This window comes from Dermochelys coriacea, chromosome 3 (assembly GCF_009764565.3).
Source record: "Dermochelys coriacea isolate rDerCor1 chromosome 3, rDerCor1.pri.v4, whole genome shotgun sequence".
Lineage (NCBI taxonomy): Eukaryota > Metazoa > Chordata > Testudines > Dermochelyidae > Dermochelys > Dermochelys coriacea.
In genome coordinates this window covers 161,999,397-162,018,702 of record NC_050070.1, presented here as the reverse complement: position 1 = coordinate 162,018,702, position 19,306 = coordinate 161,999,397, and the positions used below count along the sequence as shown (strand labels likewise).

At 37.8% G+C, this 19,306-nt stretch overlaps 1 protein-coding gene across 14 annotated transcripts in view; it reads left to right on the top strand.

Annotated features, from left to right (window-relative positions):
• DISP1 (dispatched RND transporter family member 1) overlaps window positions 1-19,306 on the top strand; it is a 162,034-nt gene that overhangs the window by 128,891 nt on the left and 13,837 nt on the right. For 13 of the 14 annotated variants that reach the window (XM_043511722.1, XM_043511719.1, XM_038393945.2 and 10 more), the window contains 4 exons: window positions 12,221-12,250; window positions 16,879-17,002; window positions 18,333-18,460; window positions 18,911-19,008. In XM_043511722.1, the coding sequence (XP_043367657.1) occupies window positions 12,221-12,250; window positions 16,879-17,002; window positions 18,333-18,460; window positions 18,911-19,008 (380 nt within the window). Of the gene's footprint in view, window positions 1-11,108; window positions 11,144-12,220; window positions 12,251-16,878; window positions 17,003-18,332; window positions 18,461-18,910; window positions 19,009-19,306 lie in introns of those variants that run through there. The other variant, XM_038393952.2, reaches the window with a different exon arrangement.

The window sequence follows — 19,306 nt, the reverse complement described above, 5'->3', positions numbered from 1 at the left end:
TTCATGGTGGTATTATAAAAAGCCTTTTTATTGTCTTCCTGAATAGTTCAAAACTTTTGTTTAACTTGCAAAGCATTGTGTAGCTTTGCTTTTAGTGCCATTTGAAAAGAATATATAAACTTCATTTAGGCCTTAAGAAGAAGAAATACTTTGCACTAAATTTATAAATTCTGTCATTGAGATATTACTACAGATATGGTAACTGTGATGAGACATTTTAAGCGTGTTGTTGGCAATGTTCTTATTTGTTGTGTATATAAAAATTGTCCTTAAAAGCGGTTGCCCTGTTTGGAGTACATTTAATGTGATATACTATTATCTCAGAATATATCTTGAGAGATCTAGGTTTATAGTGAAAGGGAGATGGAGGGAAAATAAAATCCATGGTGTGTAGGGTTTTGTATATTAGCACCCATAATGTGCTGGGTGGCCTACCAGACAGAAAAGGCATGGTTTCTGTTCCAACATACTCACCATATAAAGGCAGTCAAACAGACTATATAAACTGGGGGAAGGGGCACAACCAGCAAACAGAATGGATGAGGTGATGCTTGGTCTTTTCTTAGGGAACATGAAGGGAAGTGTGGAAAGGTTAATTATTTTAGGGATCTCAGTATAAATCAGATGTCAGCATGGCAAAAATGAGTCTCCAAGGAGCTTAAATACAGAACGGAGGCCTTACAAATAAATTCAGGAAGGATGTTTATCCATACGGGACAGCATGAAAGAAAGTTTGGAGCATTTATGTGAGAATTAGATTTAAAAGTAATCTATGGGGTATGTATTTCTGAACATTATATAAGCTTTAATTTTAAAAATAGTATATAATTGCACTCTGACATTAAATATCAAAATAAAAATATCCAGCTCAAATTAAGCATGTACAAAACTCGTATATCCTTTCATTCAATTCTTCACACATCTGTTTGCCCATCAGAAACCTATTTTCCTGCTGAAACCAATCCTCAAATCAGATGAAGGTTTTTAACCATCAGAGGAGTGAAGTTTTGGAATAGCCTTCCAGGAAGCAGTGGGGGCAAAAGATCTATCTGGTTTTAAGATTCTACTTGATAAGTTTATGAGGGAGATGGTAGATGGGATAATGGGATTTTGGTAAGTAATTGATCTTTACATATTCGGGTAAATAGGCCAAATCCCCTGAGATGGGATATTAGATGGATGGGATCTGAGTTACCCAGGAAAGAATTTTCTGTAGTATCTGCTGGTGAATCTTGCCCATATGCTCAGGGTTTAGCTGATTGCCATATTTGGGGTCGGGAAGGAATTTTCCTCCAGGGCAGATTGGAGAGGCCTGGAGGTTTTCGCCTTCCTCTGTAGCATGGGGCATGGTTGACTTGAGGGAGGCTTCTCTGCTCCTTGAAGTCTTTGAACCATGATTTAAGGACTTCAATAGCTCAGACATGGGTGAGGTTTTTCACAGGAGTGGGTGGGTGAGATTCTGTGGCCTGCGCTGTGCAGGAGGTCAGACTAGATGATCAGAATGGTCCCTTCTGACCTTAGTATCTATGAATCTGTCATGCCATCAACTGAAAGTTCATGATCAGTAGATGTCTAAAGTGGTTTAGCTTTTTCAAAAGTGGGTCAGTAAACTGCCAAATGGATTTAATGTAGGTTTACTACCAGAAAGACATTGGTGGAGTTTTGCCATAGACTTCAGTAGGGCCAGGATTTCTCCCAATATGTTTGCTACACTAACTCACCAGAGCAGAAGTTTCCTTTGCAAAGTCATCCGTGGTAGCAAGCAGCATTTAGAGAGAGTAGCTTTTTTTGTGAATTCTCTTAATTGTACTTCCTTCCCTTGCAGAAATCGGCAATTTTAGTTGCTCACATTTACTGTGAGCATAGGGCAAGACGTCCCAAATAATCTGAGGAATGGGATAGAATACAAGCAAAACATGAGACCCCTTAAGACTGGATGTCTCAGTTGTAAAAATATGACATGTTATGTATATTTTAGTCACAGTTGTAATGAAATTTGATTTTTGGCCTCTATACTGCAAAGACTTGCATCCATGCATCACTTAATGCATGTGAACTATCTCTTTGAAATAATAATTCATATGCGTAAAGGTTAGCACATGTGTAAGTCTTTGCAAGATCACTGCCTTAGCCTGTTATAAGATGAACCTTTAGTTAGTATTATTTTAAGACCCATATCATCCTAACAACATGAGAGAGAGAGAAACAAAAGCATTCTGGATTACTGCTTGTCAATGTACATTTAAGTTGACCAGAAGTTTCTCTGCACCTTTCTTAATGCTTTCTGCGAATGGGAAAACAAAAATAGTTATCAAATGAAGAATTCAGCATTTTGAGAACTTGTACAACATTGGTGCAATGTTCTGCTGTGTGTTGTCTTTTTCTAGGTCTAAATAAGCAAAGCTAAGCACAAATCAAGGGTGCAAACTTCATGTGGTTAAACTGTTTCAAGAGCCAGTCTGTGATTAGAAGCAAAGAAAGGTATAACAGAAAATTAAATCAGTATTGTTTGTTAAACATTTTAGGGTAACTTGATCTGATCATTAAATTGAATGATAGTTTAAAGATCAGATGTTGTTTCCAGTTTAATTACCAAAAAAAACCATTTAAAAACGATGAAGTGGTTCTGATGGTGAACAGTATGCTGAAAGCATAATTATTTTCCTGGTAGGGATTTAGCTTCTGTTGTAAGTCCTGATGGAAGATGTACAATGTGATGCAGATCTAGTTCTGTCTTGCAGGCTTTTAGCTTATCCCTCAGTGTAGTAGATGATAAAAAGCTATGTTTTATCACTACTTGTAACCAGATCTACCAACAAAGGGGAGAACTTCCCTTGGCAAAATAAAATGCCAGTGTTAACTGCTTCATAATCCTTGAACAGGGGAGTCTTTCTATGATAAGTCTTTCAGTACGTATAGCTATTTGTAACTTACTATTTTGACTCTCTTAAGAGTGAACTTCAGAGCAAAGTGCAAGTAGTGACGCAAGTTGTTGCCGTAGGAAGATGGAGGTGAGGGACTCATTCGGTAAAGTATAAATGGTCTTTGACCTTAATCACAGAAATTGGAGCTGGAGAAGACCTATTAAATTGTCTAACTTCTGGGTTCTTAAACTGTCTCTGACAGTGGACTACATCTCATTATAGGTTTCAGAGTAGCAGCCATGTTAGTCTGTATTCGCAAAAAGAAAAGGAGTACCCGTGGCACCTTAGAGACTAACAAATTTATTAGAGCATAAGCCTTCGTGAGCTACAGCTCACTTCATCGGATGCATTTGGTGGAAAAAGCAGAGGAGAGATTTATATACACACACACACAGAGAACATGAAACAATGGGTTTATCATACACACTGTAAGGAGAGTGATCACTTAAGATAAGCCATCACCAGCAGCAGGGGGGGGAAAGGAGGAAAACCTTTCATGGTGACAAGCAAGGTAGGCTAATTCCAGCAGTTATCATCTCATTATAGTGATTCTCATGGACCGCCTTCTCAGCTATTTGTTATCAGGTGGACCATCTTATTGGTGATCACTTAATATCCTTAGTGCCATTGCAGCAATTGTTTATGTGGAAAATATTTAATGTATTTTGGTGTAACCTAGTAGCTGAAGCCAAAGAGAACAGCCAGCACTTTGACCCAGCCAACTCTCTCTGAACTACAGATTGGAAGCCATTGGTCTAGCCATTATCCTGCCCGTACAGGATTGTCCCATTCAATATGATATCTAGTGTTTTGTCTAGATTTATTTTAAGTGCCTCAAGTGATGAGGTGCTTAGGATCCAATTGTTTACTATTAGGCCTGCATAAATAAAGATTTATTTGAGGTTCATGTTAGGAAGGAAAGGGGATTCCATTCCTTACTCTCCCATAGTTGTCTTATATAAATTGAGTAAAAGAAAAGGAGTACTTGTGGCACCTTAGAGACTAACAAATTTATTAGAGCATAAGCTTTCGTGAGCTAATCGTGATGCATCCGATGAAGTGAGCTGTAGCTCACGAAAGCTTATGCTCTAATAAATTTGTTAGTCTCTAAGGTGCCACAAGTACTCCTTTTCTTTTTGCGAATACAGACTAACACGGCTGCTACTCTGAAACCTATAAATTTGAGTGAATCACTTAAGTTGTCTCCGTGTTCCCTACTGGTAAAATAGAAATAACACTTTCTGGTTTAACAAATATGTTAAGGAGAAGTCCATAAATATTTGGGAGAGGCTTAAGATATTTCAATGATGGGGGGCATTTGGGATTCTAGATAGACAGATATGTGCTCTGCACAGCTTGAACAACAGTTTTAAACAATTGTTTTACCTTAGTTATGTGGTGTGGGAACAGAAGGGCTCTTGCCATTTCTTTGTTAGTGGCTAAAATTACTTTGAGACTAATTTTGTATACTAAGCCTTTTTGGGTATGTAAATTCCTTTAATAATTGTTTGTTTATATTTTGTGCAGTAGTACATAGGAGTCCTAATCATGGGACAGACCCCCATTGTACTAAGGGAGTGTACACAAATATAACAGAACCCATATTCTTGTCCCACCATCTGTAAGATCTGCCAGGAATAACTAGATGCCAGTTCTCTATATCTGTGTGACTTCTATGGCAAAAGTATAAAGCAGTATTGTTTTAGCACCTTTTTGAAGCGTCATTATAGGAAACAAAGAGTGACAGGCAAAATAATGGACTGGATCATACTGGCTAAGAGAGAGGAAACAAGCTTACATGGTCAGTTCTCCTGGTGAAAGGATAATGATGGGGTGCCACATAAGCGGGGTGCCACTTAGATTAAACTAAGGCTGTGTTTAATGATCAGGGGAAGGGGTTGAAGAATGAAGTGTCAAAATTAGCAGATGACATACAGCTGTTTAGATTAGTCAAGACTGGGGGACCTTCAGAGAGACTAACCATGCTAGCTAAATGAGAAACATGACTGTACTTAAAGTAAATGCTGACAAATGCAAAGCAATGGTGCATATAAAGGAATAATGTGAATTACTCATGTACCTTACTGAGTTCCAAGTGAGCTGTAACAACTTGGACAGAGAGACCTGACCATCACAGCAAAGAGCTTAATAAACTCCTTGGGTGGTTGTGGGGCAGCCGTTTTTGTTGTTTTGTTTGTTTTGTTTTAAAGGCAAACAAAATCTGAGGATATATAAGGAATATGATTGAGAATAGTACTAAAAATAAAATGCTATATAAATCATTAATATCTCCCCTGTGGAATACTGTGTTCATTTATTGTCATTCTATCTCAAAAGGATATAGCAAAAAAGAGGAGGTTCAGAAATGAGTGAAAGAATAGTCAGTCATGGAAAAATTCTCTTTAAGAGAAATAGAATAAACTGGAATTGTTTATCTTGAAGAGTAGACAATTGAGAGAGAATCTAATAAAAGCATACAAATCAATGAATAGTATAGAGAATGTGGGTCAGGAACTTCCGTTCACTCTTTCTAATAATTGAGAGGACATTCAATTAAATTATTACAAGGTAACATTTGAAAAGGTCAGGAACTTAACAGGATTTGGAGAAGGTTTGAACACTTACGTGGGTAACAAGAATATCTATAGTTATAATAGATTTTTTTTTAATATTTTGGAAGGAACCAGCTATGCCTATAGTAGGTTGTGTTTTGAAATGTGTATAGCTAACAGGTTTTAACCAACAAGGTTTTTAAACATTAGCATAGAAAAGGCAAGGTATGCTTTTAAAAAAATGCTGACTGGTCATTTGTCAACCCAGCTAACACATTTTTAAACACAATTTACACAGTCTACACTGTGGAAAGTTCTTTTTAAAGTGAAAATTTGTTGGCTAAACATGTTTCAAACCACAGCCTATTTTGCTAATTTTCCCATGGTCTTGTGGTTTGGTTAATCCATACCAGCCTTCTGTAGCATTTCTAGCACCTCCTTGAGCATCTACTAATGATCTAGTATGACAGTTCCTATCTGTGGGGTAAAAAGAGTTTCTCCCAACCTAGAAGTGCAATGGGAGGGCTGAGAAAAAAGCTCTATGTAATTTTAAGGAGCACCACTTTTCCTTAAACACGTTCGGGTTTCTTGCAAATTGTTTTCCTCTAATGCACTTTAGGTCAAAGAACCAAAGAGATTGCTAAAAGCATCAAACCATGCGTAACTTTTATTGATGAGCATTAAATTCAATTAGCACAGTTCCATATTGATCCATCTTGCTTTTGGTAAGGCTTTTGACACAGTCCCAAATGACATTCTTATGAACAAATTAGGCAAATGTGGTCTAGATGAAATTACTATAAGGTGGGTGCATAACTGGCTGAAAGACCGTACTCTGAGTAGTTATCAACGGTTCACTGCCAAACTGGAAGGCCATAGCTAGTGGGGTGCTTCGGGGGTCTGTCCTGGGTCCACCTGGAGAATCTCCACCACTGGAGGTTTTTAAGAATAGTTTTGACCAATGCCTGTCAGGGATAGTCTAGATATACTTGATACTGCCTCAGCACAAGGAATTGACTAGATAACTTTTGAAGTCACTGCCAGCCCTACGTTTTTATGATTCTATAGTGAGGCACATGCTATGCAACATTGCTTTATGCAAGGAAATGTCAGGTGAAAGTTAGACACATGATGTGAATTAATAATACTTTTGTTATATCCAAAGGCTAAGAGTTTGGGGCCAAACTGTCCCCTCTGTTACACCTGTGCAACTCCATTGAAGTCTATGGGAATACCTGGGTGTAACTAAGAACAGACTGGCTCCAATGTAGAGCATTGGAGACAGAATATAGCAGAATACTCTGCTCCTTGCTGTTTAAAATAAAAACTAAATTGCTAGTCGAGGTTGCAGAGGGAATCTTTCTCATGTGAACTGCTGCATTGTGCTTTTGCTGAGTCTGCACACAGCCTAAAACAGCTCTGTGAATGGTATCCTGTGCCTCTGGATGGACCATTAGGGAAGGATGGAATGGGGTATGAGGGCTGCAACTATCATGGTGGAGGGCTCACAGTAAATTGTGGATGAGTTCAGGTCCACCACAAGGTTCCCTCTTCAGTTTTTTCCATAGGGTTTACTGAAATTGTACTAGTGCTATGACGCAGCAATTCGATCCTGCATTGTCCTATCTTAAATCCTTGCTATATCACTTTTCAGCATTACCCCTGTTGTGCTAAGCACAGAGGTATTTTAGCTTTGAGTTGAATTTGAATCCTCTTCAGCTAGGCTTTCTTATATGGGTAACTTACGTACACTGTTAGTGTGTTCAGTGAAGTTCTTACAAAATCTACAGTTCCTTTCTCACGAAGATTGATGAGCAATCTTTTTCTTCACCAAAACTTTCTTTAGAGTTTAATAGTTACATAAATGAATTAAATAGAAGTACAGTGCTTTAAAAACTACACACAGTAGGATTAATTAATTAAGAAGGAAAGATCATTTTGCTATGCATTTCTGAATTTTAGGGCATAATGAAATAATTTTTTAGTGAAGTTTGTGGGGATAACTTTTCCTACTGACCAGTGTAATAAAGATATTATAACAGCTGCAAGGTATTGGTTACACTGCTGGAATTCATTCTGGTGTACACAGATTTTTTTTATGCATGCCTTTTGAAAGAAAACAATTTGATAGCAGGTGTGACCTTTAACCTTCCCAGACTTGAAGGACTTAATCATCGTCATTTGTTCAGCGCTGAATATACTTTGAGGAGAGAGGAAACAGAAGGGAAATGTGGGTTTGAGGGGCTTTGTTTTCACAAAGATATTAAAGTTGGAGGGGTTTTTTTTATTCCATATAAAAGAAAATGAGGCTTTTTCCTAGGAAAAACATTTTGTACGAAGACTCCTCACGATAGACTTATAATGGAAATGCTCATTGAGCCCTAATTATGAGACAGATGCAAAATGAACACAGTTGCCTATCCAGCCTTGTCTGACTGAACAGGCTGTTGCAGTTCTGCTGGGAAGGTTTCACAGCATACTTCAGTAATACATTGTTCCAACCAGACCACCTTCCGGGGGTATTTTGGGGACAAGGGTAGAGGTGTGGCCGTGTTACCCAGATGAACCAGCTAAGGGTTGAAGAGAGGGGGTAGCTGCCATGGAAACTATTGCAGCAGCTCTGCAGCCTGAGGTGGGTGGAGTGTTTGGGGAAAGGGGAGTGCTCTGTTCTCTGGAGCACCCCAGTGGAAAGCCAGTTTTGTGGAGAGAAGAGTATTTGTCGCTATAGAGTAGCTACTTAATTATTTTTTCTGTTTTTATGGTTTAATTATCTGCTGATTAAAATGAAGCCTGTTGGAACTGATGCGAGTCAGGCATGTGCTTGGCAAACTTCTCTACACAACCCTTCCAACACATCACAAATCTGCTTGCAATAGCCCATACCGTTCCAATACCGGACCGATCTCTCTGGGTTACATGCTGCCAGTTGTGCCAAATGGTGTGGTGGTTCAGTTATTTGTAATTATGTCCAGATTAGAGAGTGAAATTCATTTTCACAGGTGACAGAACGTGCATTGAAATGCAGATCTTTTATTTCTAAAGGCTAGAAATTGGTTGGCCATTGGGTCAATGTACTAAAGCTAAGAGTGTAGATATCCACCTGTCTCTTGCACTTCAACCTGAGTTGAAAAATCTTTCCTTCGTTTTCTTCCCTCAGCCCTCTACTCAAAGAGCTGATCATGCCACCAGAGCTTTTACCTTTTTTATTACATGAATGAAGCTAAAGGTTCATAATTTGTATAGTTATATGGAACGATATCGTAAATTGAGAGTGGCTGTCATACTGAAAAATTCTAGAGCATTTAATTATAGCTTTCTATCTAATTTGCCCTTTGTTTGTTCTTGTTTATAAGCCTTATGGCTTTGAGGTAATCCCAAAGCTTGTTGGATTATGTGAACATTTCTTTTCATACATGGTCTTATTGCTACTCAACTCTGATTCAAATGATTTTGAGTAGAAACCTCTCCATATATTGGTGATACCTTGAGAGTGGTCTGCAGAACTTTGTCCTTACCACATTCAGAGCACTCAGCCACGCTGTCTACCAATTGGCCTGAAAGAGGAAGGATGGTCTTGTCCTAGGAATGAGTAGATCTGGGATCTGTTCCTAACTCTGCAACAGAATTCCTGTGTGATCTTGGGAAAGTCACTTAGGCATAAAATTTCAAGAGAGTCCACTAGTTTTGGATGCTACAAATTTTGGGTTTCTAATTTGATGGTTTTTTAGAGGTAACTGCATTGACCTCAGCTGAAGTTGAGACTTTTCAGCATCTCTGTTTTAAGTTTCTCACACTGGACAACCAAAGTTAGTGGACATGTGATAATTTTGGCCTTAATCTCTCTGTTTGAGTTCCTGATCTGTAAATAGTGAATTGTAACCCTTCCCTATGGATGTTGTAAGGATAAGTGTAGGTTTACTGGTCGTGTGATGATATATGCTACAATAATGAACATGACAGAGAAACCTATAAATAAAATTGATGTTCTAAGTAGGTCTCTAATGTAGGTGGAAAAATGGTACCCTATCTTAATTTCTTACATGGAGATGTTTTTTTTTTCTTTTAATATTTATATAGAGATTTATATGCGTGTCGTGCTTTTCAGAGACAATAAAAGCCCAATGATTGCCTGACGGAGTTTGCCGTATAGGCTGGAAGTTCTGAATCTAGATCAAGGTTGTTACATCAAGGCTTAAAATTTTTTTGCCGGCACCTATTTGCCAGAGAAAATCTACTTTCCAGAGTCCACTGTGAAAGATGGGAAGGCCCCACTGTCCAGAGGTAGTACCATGGTGAGAAGTCCAGTCCCTCCTAGAAATGGGGAAGGGTGATGAGATTCCTACTAGATCCTGCTTAGGGATTCCTAGATCCCTCTTAGAGATTCCATCTTTCATATCACCCTCCAGCTAAAAGGAAGGTTTCAAATGTGCCAGCCCCCTTTGGCTGCTGGAGGGAAGGAGCATTCTCTCTCTTCTCCTTCCCATCCTAAAGCCTCCTATCTTCTGCATAGGTAAGGGACTCCACAATGCCTCCTCAGCTTCCTGGCTATTGTAGCTGGGCACTGGGCATTCTGCCATTCTACCACTTCCCTCCAGCTTCCTGGCTGCTAACACAGAGCAATGTTTGCTAATCTATATTCTCCCATTTATATCCCAGTTAATAGCTCTGCTGCTCGTAGCTTTCTCAAGTAGTAGTACAATTGGTGGGATGTCAGCTTGATGGTTGCCCACAGATTTCAGAATAGCAGCAGTAAAAGCTAACAATCAAGCCTGTTTTGTTAAGTCTGTTAAATCATAGGAGAACTCTGAGGAGCAGGACCAGCAGCAGCAGAGAGGGGTACTACAGTCCTCTCTCTCTCTCTCTCTCTCTCTCCAGACCCAGCAAGACAGCACGGCATTGTTAACCTTCCAAATGTGAAATGCATTTAATCTTCGCAACAGCAAGGGATAGAAATGCTTTGTTTGATTAAAGTCAAAGGAAAAGTAAAATTCTGCAGAATTTGGCATAGGTTCTTCTACACGTCAGGAAAAGCTGCTTACTCTCCAGTGGCAGATGGATTTTTCAAGTCCTCCATTATGTCAAGTCTCCAAATTTGTTCAGCACCAAATGCAATGTGACTTTCCCTTTTCCCTATAAATTCTGGGAATTACGAGCACCTGCTCCATCAGTAGTGACGACTTCCATGATAATTTACAAATGCGTGTTCAACTTCTTGAAGTAGTCAGCTTGGGTTTAATCAAAATACCAGTTTCTGTAGCAAGCAGTAGGAAAATAAATGCTTTATTTAATATTCTAGAAGCTGAGGGCAACCTCCAATAAAACATATCTGTCTACAAAGCTTAGTTTTGTTTTTGTTTTTTAAGGACTTATGCCTTTTAGCCCTACTTTGGTTATAAAATTAAAATGTTTGTTTTCTTGTGATTCCTTTGTATTTCTAAAGTACAGTTACATTCAAAATGCTATTTCATTTTAATTTATCTTTTGATACAGGAATTAAGTAGTTAAGAGTTGTAGTTATTCTTTGTATCATTTGACCCAGACCACAAACACTTAGCCATGATGCTTAAAAGATGGATTAGAAACCAGGTTTAGTTTGTCTAGCTTTATCTGTTCTTTCATCTTCACAGCTGATGTAAGGAGTGTGTCATTGATGATGCCCAGTAATAGGTATGCTAACATGTAGTTTTTATGCTTTAAATTTGAGTATTGCTTGAAAAACTTATTTTTGATTATTCCTTTCTTATCACAGCAGTGCTTGTCAGCATGTGTGTGAAGTGGTCTGTTAAATTATTCTACATAAGATTGTGCTTTCTGCTTGGTCTAAAGAGTCCTAACTTTTTAGGGGCTATTTTACACATAGATGGTTTTTGTTTTTGTTACCGTAACTATATTGGTTTAGAAACATATGGAGTTAAAGCAGTACAGCCCCCGAGTGTGGACACGGTTGTACCTGTACAAAGATGCCTATAATGGTACAGCTCATTCCCCTGAGCCAGGATTTCACTCAGTATCTCTTGCAGAGACAATGTATCTTATTCTTAAACAAACTGACTTTTTTAGTTGTGCCTGGAACAATCTCAGAAGCCCTCCCATAAATTCTAAGCCATTAATGCATGGTGTGGGAATTAGAAAACCTGTACTCTTTCAGAGACCTGAGAATTTAGTACTATAAGAGACCATTTTTCACAAAAAAAAGTCACTTTAGTTAGTGTCTTCTGTCTACAGAATATAGCAACAGTATTAAAGATGACCATTGAAAGTAAAACCAAGTTCATACTTCACCTGAAACTGTGGTTTTAGTTACATCTTTGTAACATCTGTTTGTCATATCCATAGATATTGAATCTTTAAGTGGATTTATGGTTTTCCTCCAGAGACCGCTTTTTGGTCATCTTAATTACAATTTTTTAAAATACGAAGTGTATACTGAAGATTATTACTCCATGAAATAAGATCCATTTGAAGAAGAGCAAGTATTAGCAACCAATACATTCGTGCCTGTTCTCTCTTGCTATTCAGAATAACTTTGGTAGAGCTAGATTTCTAGTAAAGAAGCAACATCATTAGCAGTTGAAATGGGCTTTATTTGGGTACCTTTTGGGGTTCCATTTTTCTGGATAATGCCACGATAGAATATGCCAATTTAAAATATTTTCTTCCCTCGAACTGCACAGGAAAAAAGTATTAATGTACAAGTATTAGTGCATTTTGTCTACATTCAATAATTCTTTTTTTTTCCTTCAGACCAGCCAGACCATTCAAGTTACCAAAAAGGTAAGGTACCGTATAAGCACTTATAAATCTTGTGCATGTTCTTTCAAGTGTTAAGAAAACCATGTCTCATACACAGGTGTTAGTGTATTGTAAAATCAGCTGTTGTGCATATGACTAAGTTTCCCTCTAAAAACAGATGGAAAGAATAATATTAATTGGAGACATATCCCGTGTTGTCTTCTGATTCTTTTTTAATTTTCTTTTCTTTTCAAATACTGTGTGTGCACTTGTGCACACACTACCCACATCAGGCACACACAATCCACAGTTGACCACAGTCCTGCTCCTGAGTGTACCACCAGAAGCTCCCTGGTCTAACACCAATAATTATAAAACAGCCTGATTTTAAAAGCTCAGGAGAGGGCATTGCAATAATCTTTCCTACCCTTAAACAAAAATTTGGCCTGGGTACCGGCTCTGTACATTTAATGGAAGAAAGTAGAATGGCCTATCCAAAATTGTGCATGCACCTAAAATATTAGATACCATTTCAAATGAACACAAGTTAAAGGAATAATCCACATGCAGGAAATGCCCTCAGTAAATAATAGATCTGTTCAGTGAATATACTGCATATAAATCCAATTAAATAAATTTCCATTGTACATGAAACAATGAAAACCTCTTAAATATACACAAACTAGACATTTTGAAAAGTTGTATATATCTTTTTGTGTGCAACCAGAATGTGATGAACCAGGTTTTTCTCATTATACACACACAGACAGATTCATAAAGGGAACTCCTAAGCATTATTTTATTGCTTAGAATTCAAACATGATTTCCAGAAGTGCAGTGAGGCAAGTAAAGAATCACAAATATATGTATTTGGTAGATTAGGAAAATGTAGCACCGTATCACAAAGCAGTGTAGGAAATGTTAACATACTACAGACTAGACTGAATGCAGCAGATGTTTTGGCATAAAATAGATTTCAGGCAGCTATGAATGTTGTGGTTAGTGGGCATTTCCATTTGAATCGGAATACTTAATGGCCGAAGAAATGGCTTGCTTACCAGTCTGGCCCAGTCCTCTGACTCTTTTCAGCCAGTTGCACCAATGTATTGGTGGGTTTAATCAGCTGGTATAAGTCAGGAAACTGAAGCTTTGTTTCAGGAAAGCTCTTAAACATATATTTAACTTTAAGCGTGCCGTTTTTAAATTTGAGCTCTTTCTTGGCTGGGGTGCATTTAAGCAGATGCTTAATTGCTTTTCTGAATTGGGGGCAGAGGTCTGAGGCCAGTCGCTTTCATCTTCAGGTTGATGCACCTACATTTTTTAAATTCAGGTCAAATCCACAGCTTGCCTTTTAGAGCAAGAACTACAATTTAATTTTAATTAAATTAATTTTAGATTAATTTTAATCTTCCACACAATGGCTACAAAATAAGTAGAAGTGGTGAGACCAGCTTTTCCTTTTGGATAACAGCTTAGGATCTCAGTTGTTTGTGGACAAATCACTTGAAGCGATTTCTTGCTTTACACCGGCATCATTAGTGGTGCCAAATGAAGCTCAGACAACAAAAATCTGAAATTTTGAAGTTGACAAAAGAGAATTAATTACTGTATCTCAAAAATGTATGCTGGCTGGAAAGGGAATGATATTTCCAGATTTGTCAGGGGCTACTTAAAATTATTGTGAATCTACTTGATACAGATATTCATGCCGTTTTTTTGCATTTTCAGTGAGCTGTGAAATTGTTTGCATGTTCAAGGTACTAAAAAGCACATAATAGGCTAATTAACAAAGACTACATCAGAAAGTTGAAAACCAGCAAGGATTGCAAATTATGTTGAAACAAATGTTGTTGTCACATAGTTCAAATGGATGCTTTTGCTATTCTGGCTGCAGTGATCATTGCTGATACAAATATCCAGTGTATGACTGTGATGGGACCGACACTGAACCAGGGTGGGGAGTGGAGCAATGCTGGGCTAGGGAGGCTGCACCCCTTAACAAGTGCAACTTGCATAGCATGTTCTCAGTTTAGGAACAGTTTTAAAAGGACACTATTGCTAGGAGAGGGGGGAAATGAGTGTATGTGACACCAGGAAGCCAGGCTGATGCTGAGAGCTGTGTCAAGAGTAGCAACAGCTCTGTGAAGGCTGCTCTAGCCACAGGGACTTGGATTCACCCCCTTCTTTGGGAGTTGAAAGCTCTGAGAGAGATTTAACTAACTGAACAGGGCACTAAGAGACTGAGAAAAGTCTGCTTAGCCTATGATGCCCCAAACTAAGGAGCTCCGGACTGTTAGGAAGTGACCTTGGAGAACACATAATTTGGGGTAGCTCAGTAACTAGGCTGGACACTTGGATAACCTCTAGGGCCCTCCTTCAGGACCCAGTGAAATAGGTGGGCCCAGGTCCCCTACTTTGCACCTTTCTCCTGCTCCTCTGTATTGACTGGATTCTGGGGGACCAATCGGAGCACAATTGAGACCAAAACTGGGGCCCTCTCTGGGATGACTTGGGCCAGCAGAAACCATAAGGCCAAGAGCTATCCACTAAGCCTGATGGGTATCAGATCTTCCCACTACAGTGACATAAAAACATAGGACAATTTTATAAGAGTAAAGACCTGGTAATGTTTCCTATATAAAGTTTATTAAAGTCTTTAAACAGGTCACATAGGCCACAACTTTCTTTAGTTTTAGTTATTGATTGAAGAGTTCTGCTCAACTGAAATGAAAGCAAGCTGCTCAGCAGAGAATGGAATCATACACACAACAGGGTAAAGGGATAATTTTTGCAGTGGCAACACGCTGGTGAAAAATAACTTTTAAGTCTTCAGAGCTCTCGACAAATATTTAACTAGTTAATGTACAATCTGGTATATATAGAAATATTGAATCTTGTAAATAGAAAAATGTTAAGTCATCTACTCCCTCTCTCTTAAACTTTGTGCAATTGGTCATTTGGGCAAGTTGTCCATTTATGATTTGTTTAATAACAAATTGCACTTCAAACAGATTTAGAAACTTTCACTAATTAAGTTTGAGAATCCTTCTGTGAGATGGGTAAAAATTATTTCAAATTTATCTATGAAGAAACTAAGGCAAAGCCATAATAACACTTGAATCTTCCTAAGTCTGTGCTGAAACCTGTAGAACATACCCCTTTCTCATTGCTGAAGTGAAGATTTTTCAGGTTGAGGCACACTGCAGAGGACTCCCAGGGCAGTCAGTAACAGCATTGTTGGATACTGTTGGTTTTATGATAGAGAAATGGTTAACTGCTGCCAGAGAGGCTGTCCTATTGCCTTTGAATAAAAAGGGGTATTAGATCTTGTTTTAGCAATAGGACAGAAAATCTTTGGACAGAGGGTAACTGTTCGAGGTAAGAACATACAGATGTTGTGCTGATCTGATTTTCAAAGAATAACAGTCTCTCGGGGTAGTGACAGTAGGTACAGAGAGAGCTGTAATATAAACTAACCTTTATTTTAGTCTGCATGGAGATTGTGGAGGAAGTGGAATATAAATTGTCCTGATCAATATTTACATGTGTACGGCTACTATCAATATGCTATGATTCATACGCAAATGTTTTTTCAAAATGCATCACAAACCTCACCGGACTTCGCCCCCTCTGTTCTGAAGATTAGACAGTATAACCTTTCTGTAAAGTTGTCCTTGGAACTTAAGGAGCTTGATTTCAAGTGACTGATGTAAGACTAATTACTGTATAGTGAACTTCATACTTCTGGGTTTCATTTTCTTCCTTTATTATTTCACACTTTTTGTCAATTTAACAAGAACCTCTTATTGAGATAAATATTTAATTATGCACGGAACAGCTTCTTTGCTCCAAGAATTTATTGTCAAGATATGATATATACTGAAATCTGAGTATATGTGTGGGTGCTACAGTTTATTTTCACCCTTGAACTTGCAGCAAATTCTGTCGACTATCATAATAGGCTGTGAATCATTTTTTTTTTTAAATTGTAGATTTAAGTTTCAAAGCAAATGGTTCTTCTGGCTTATGCAAAACGCTTATTTTCTTGTGTAGTGCAGATCAGAGAAAACATTCTGACCAAACCAGAACTATAAAGTTGAGGAAGTAGTATAAAAATAAATAATGTATACTTGGTCTCATGAAGCAATTTGACTTAAAATGATGTTAATTGTGCTTTATCCAAATTTGCCAGAATAGTTTGAGTAAAAGTAGCAATTATCCTTACCTGACCTGTGGACCAAAGATCTATTTTTGAATAAGTCAGAAATAATCATCTTAGCAGCAGCAGAACACGAAAAATGCTAAACTGAAATCTATATTTTTATAACTATATTGGTATTTCTTTCAAGAGACTGGTGAAAAAGACTTTTCCTAACAAGAACCCAAATGAAGTTTCAAGAGGAGAGGGATTTGCTGGAGATTAACATCATCTTTTTTGGTCTGTTTCTCACTTCAATTTAAAAAAAAAATGAAAATGGAGCCTTCAGACCTTTGCCTGGTATCTACGTGAGATCCAGTTTAATCTCATTTAAGTGCAATAAAAAAATCGTACCATGCTTTAGATGGGTCTTATTCCATAAGGAGAGAGGTGTGAAATAATTCTGTTCTTGTCTTCTTTTGTTTTCAGATTCCTCTTTCCTTGCTAAGATATTTTTTTTCTTTCCTTATAGTTATGCAGCCCTGATAGCTGACTGGCCTGTGGTGGTTCTAGGCATGTGTACTGTGTTAATAGTGGTGTGTGCATTGGTTGGCATATTAGTTCCAGATCTTCCAGATTTCTCTGATCCTCTGCTGGTAAGTTAGCAACAGTTTCCTGTACTGTCAGATAATTTTCTCAGCTGTACTCTTTTCCCCAACAATAATGGTAAACAGGTAATGTAAGTAGTGTTTAGAGAGCTTGTTACATTGCTTTCCAATACAGATGTGCCCAAACCAAAACCCCAAATCTGAGCACGTGTGAGCTTTTAGGACATTTGGGTATGAACTTTGCAGTCCAGACCCAACTATATTTTCACAAGGGCTGAGAAGCTGCTAACAAATGTAGTGAGTCTTATCTAATGAATCCTATGGAAGAGAGTAGTAGATCTTACAGTTCCTGGTATTTCTTCTAATGCAAATGTCCTAACAGATCATGACACCAGAAGAGTGAAGTGGGATACAAAGAGGTGGTTGCACATCAGAGTCTGTTACCCACTAGATTTGAATTCCAGCAGACAACTATCCAAAGCTTATAGCTGTCCAACAACTGAATTACTATGCATTTAATATTGTTTTGAATTTACCCCACACATTAGAATGTAGTCACAGAAGACAGGTTCTCTGTCCTGGAGATCATACATTCTAAATTAGGTTTCGGACTGGGGTGCCAGGATCTGTTAAAGGAAGAGGGAACCTAAGAACCTTTGAGTGATGGAGTCCTATCCATATTGAAGGTCTGAAAGGAATCTTTATCTGATTCTGATAAAGACTGGGGTCAGTTCTTATTTGTTCTGAACCAACTCAATCATGGATTTAGAACGCTCATGGAAAGAGTTTTACTTGACTACCCTAAAGTACTACAAAGTTACTGTTGTTATATTGCTACTATAATACTGTTCCGCTGTACAGAAAAAATGGAATACAGTAAACTAGTATTTCTTGAAACAGTCAGCAATCCTCTAAATTGCATTAGTCAAGAAAAATGTTTTCTTTTAAATGGTTCTAAGGCTTTGAGTTATTCTTCTGGAGATGGAGAAAAGACAAGAGACATGCAGAGATAACCAACAGAGATAATTACTCAAGCTACAAAATATTCTGTAATTGAGAAGTTAGCTCAAACCATTTATCTGCTGAAAATACTAAGAGCCAGTTTACTGATTGGTTAGGCAGTATTGACAATCACTGTTTCTTATTGAAGGTGTGTAACATACATCAGAATTTATAACCACCCTGTAAGCCCTGTGCAATTGGTCATTATTGTGTCAAAACATCCTGTTATAAAGCAATCCACCTCTAAACTAGATGTCTGGAGTAACTGAACTTTCTAATTATAGCTGTCCGTATCTTTGATGTTCATGTTTTCCATTCTTCTTTTAAAGCAATGGAATGAAATGTACTAATAAAATTCTGTAATCTTCTGCCTTAGGGTTTCGAGCCAAGAGGGACTGCAATAGGCCAGAGATTGGTCACATGGAATAATATGGTGAAAAACACAGGGTACAAAGCAACATTGGCAAATTATCCTTTTAAATATGCAGATGAACAAGCTAAAAGGTAAGAAATTTTTAATCATGTTATTGTCTCAGCTTGCTGAAATGGAGCCTGCTCCAACACCCCCTGAAGTTAATGAGTATGCTCCCATGGACTTGAAGGGACATTGGATCAGACAATCCCCCCCACCCCTTATATTCCTTAGGCCTCATGTATGGAACTAGACTGAAGAGAGGGTTTGATAAAAGTTACCCTACCACATAGTGTAACAATTTAAAATGTCTTTTCCACTTTGAACTACAAGAAGTGTTCAGATAAAGATAATATGATTTAAGGTCCCTAGTAGGGTAAAAGTGTCATGAATATCTGAGTTATTGAATGTTGAAGTCATATGAGCAATTGCATCTATTTTCTCTGGCCAAAGCTAGTAAAATGTGTAAGTAGTTAGGAAACTCCTTTTAAGAATCTTATATTCTGTGTTCAAATAAGATAAAAATGTTTCCTCCATTTTAGTCATCAGGATGACAGATGGTCAGATGATCACTATGAGAGAGAGAAAAGGCAAGCAGATTGGAATTTCCACAAAGACAGCTTTTTCTGCGATATTCCAAGTGAGTGGAATGGTGTTAATAGTAAATCTGAATATTGTGGGAATATTGAATATTCACGGAAAATGTCTCACTATTAGAAAAAAAGTCTCGCTCCCTATATTTATGATATGCACCTTCTTCCTCTTTGCATAAGGCTCTGAGAAATTTATACTAAATCACATTTTAAACTTCATCAGCAGTTCCCACCAAGCACTACACCTCACCTTTTCTTATAGATCATTTCTTTAAAAGGATTTGGTTTTGGTTTTAGTTGTTGACAATCCTAAATGTTAGTACCTTAACATACATTAGTACAGAA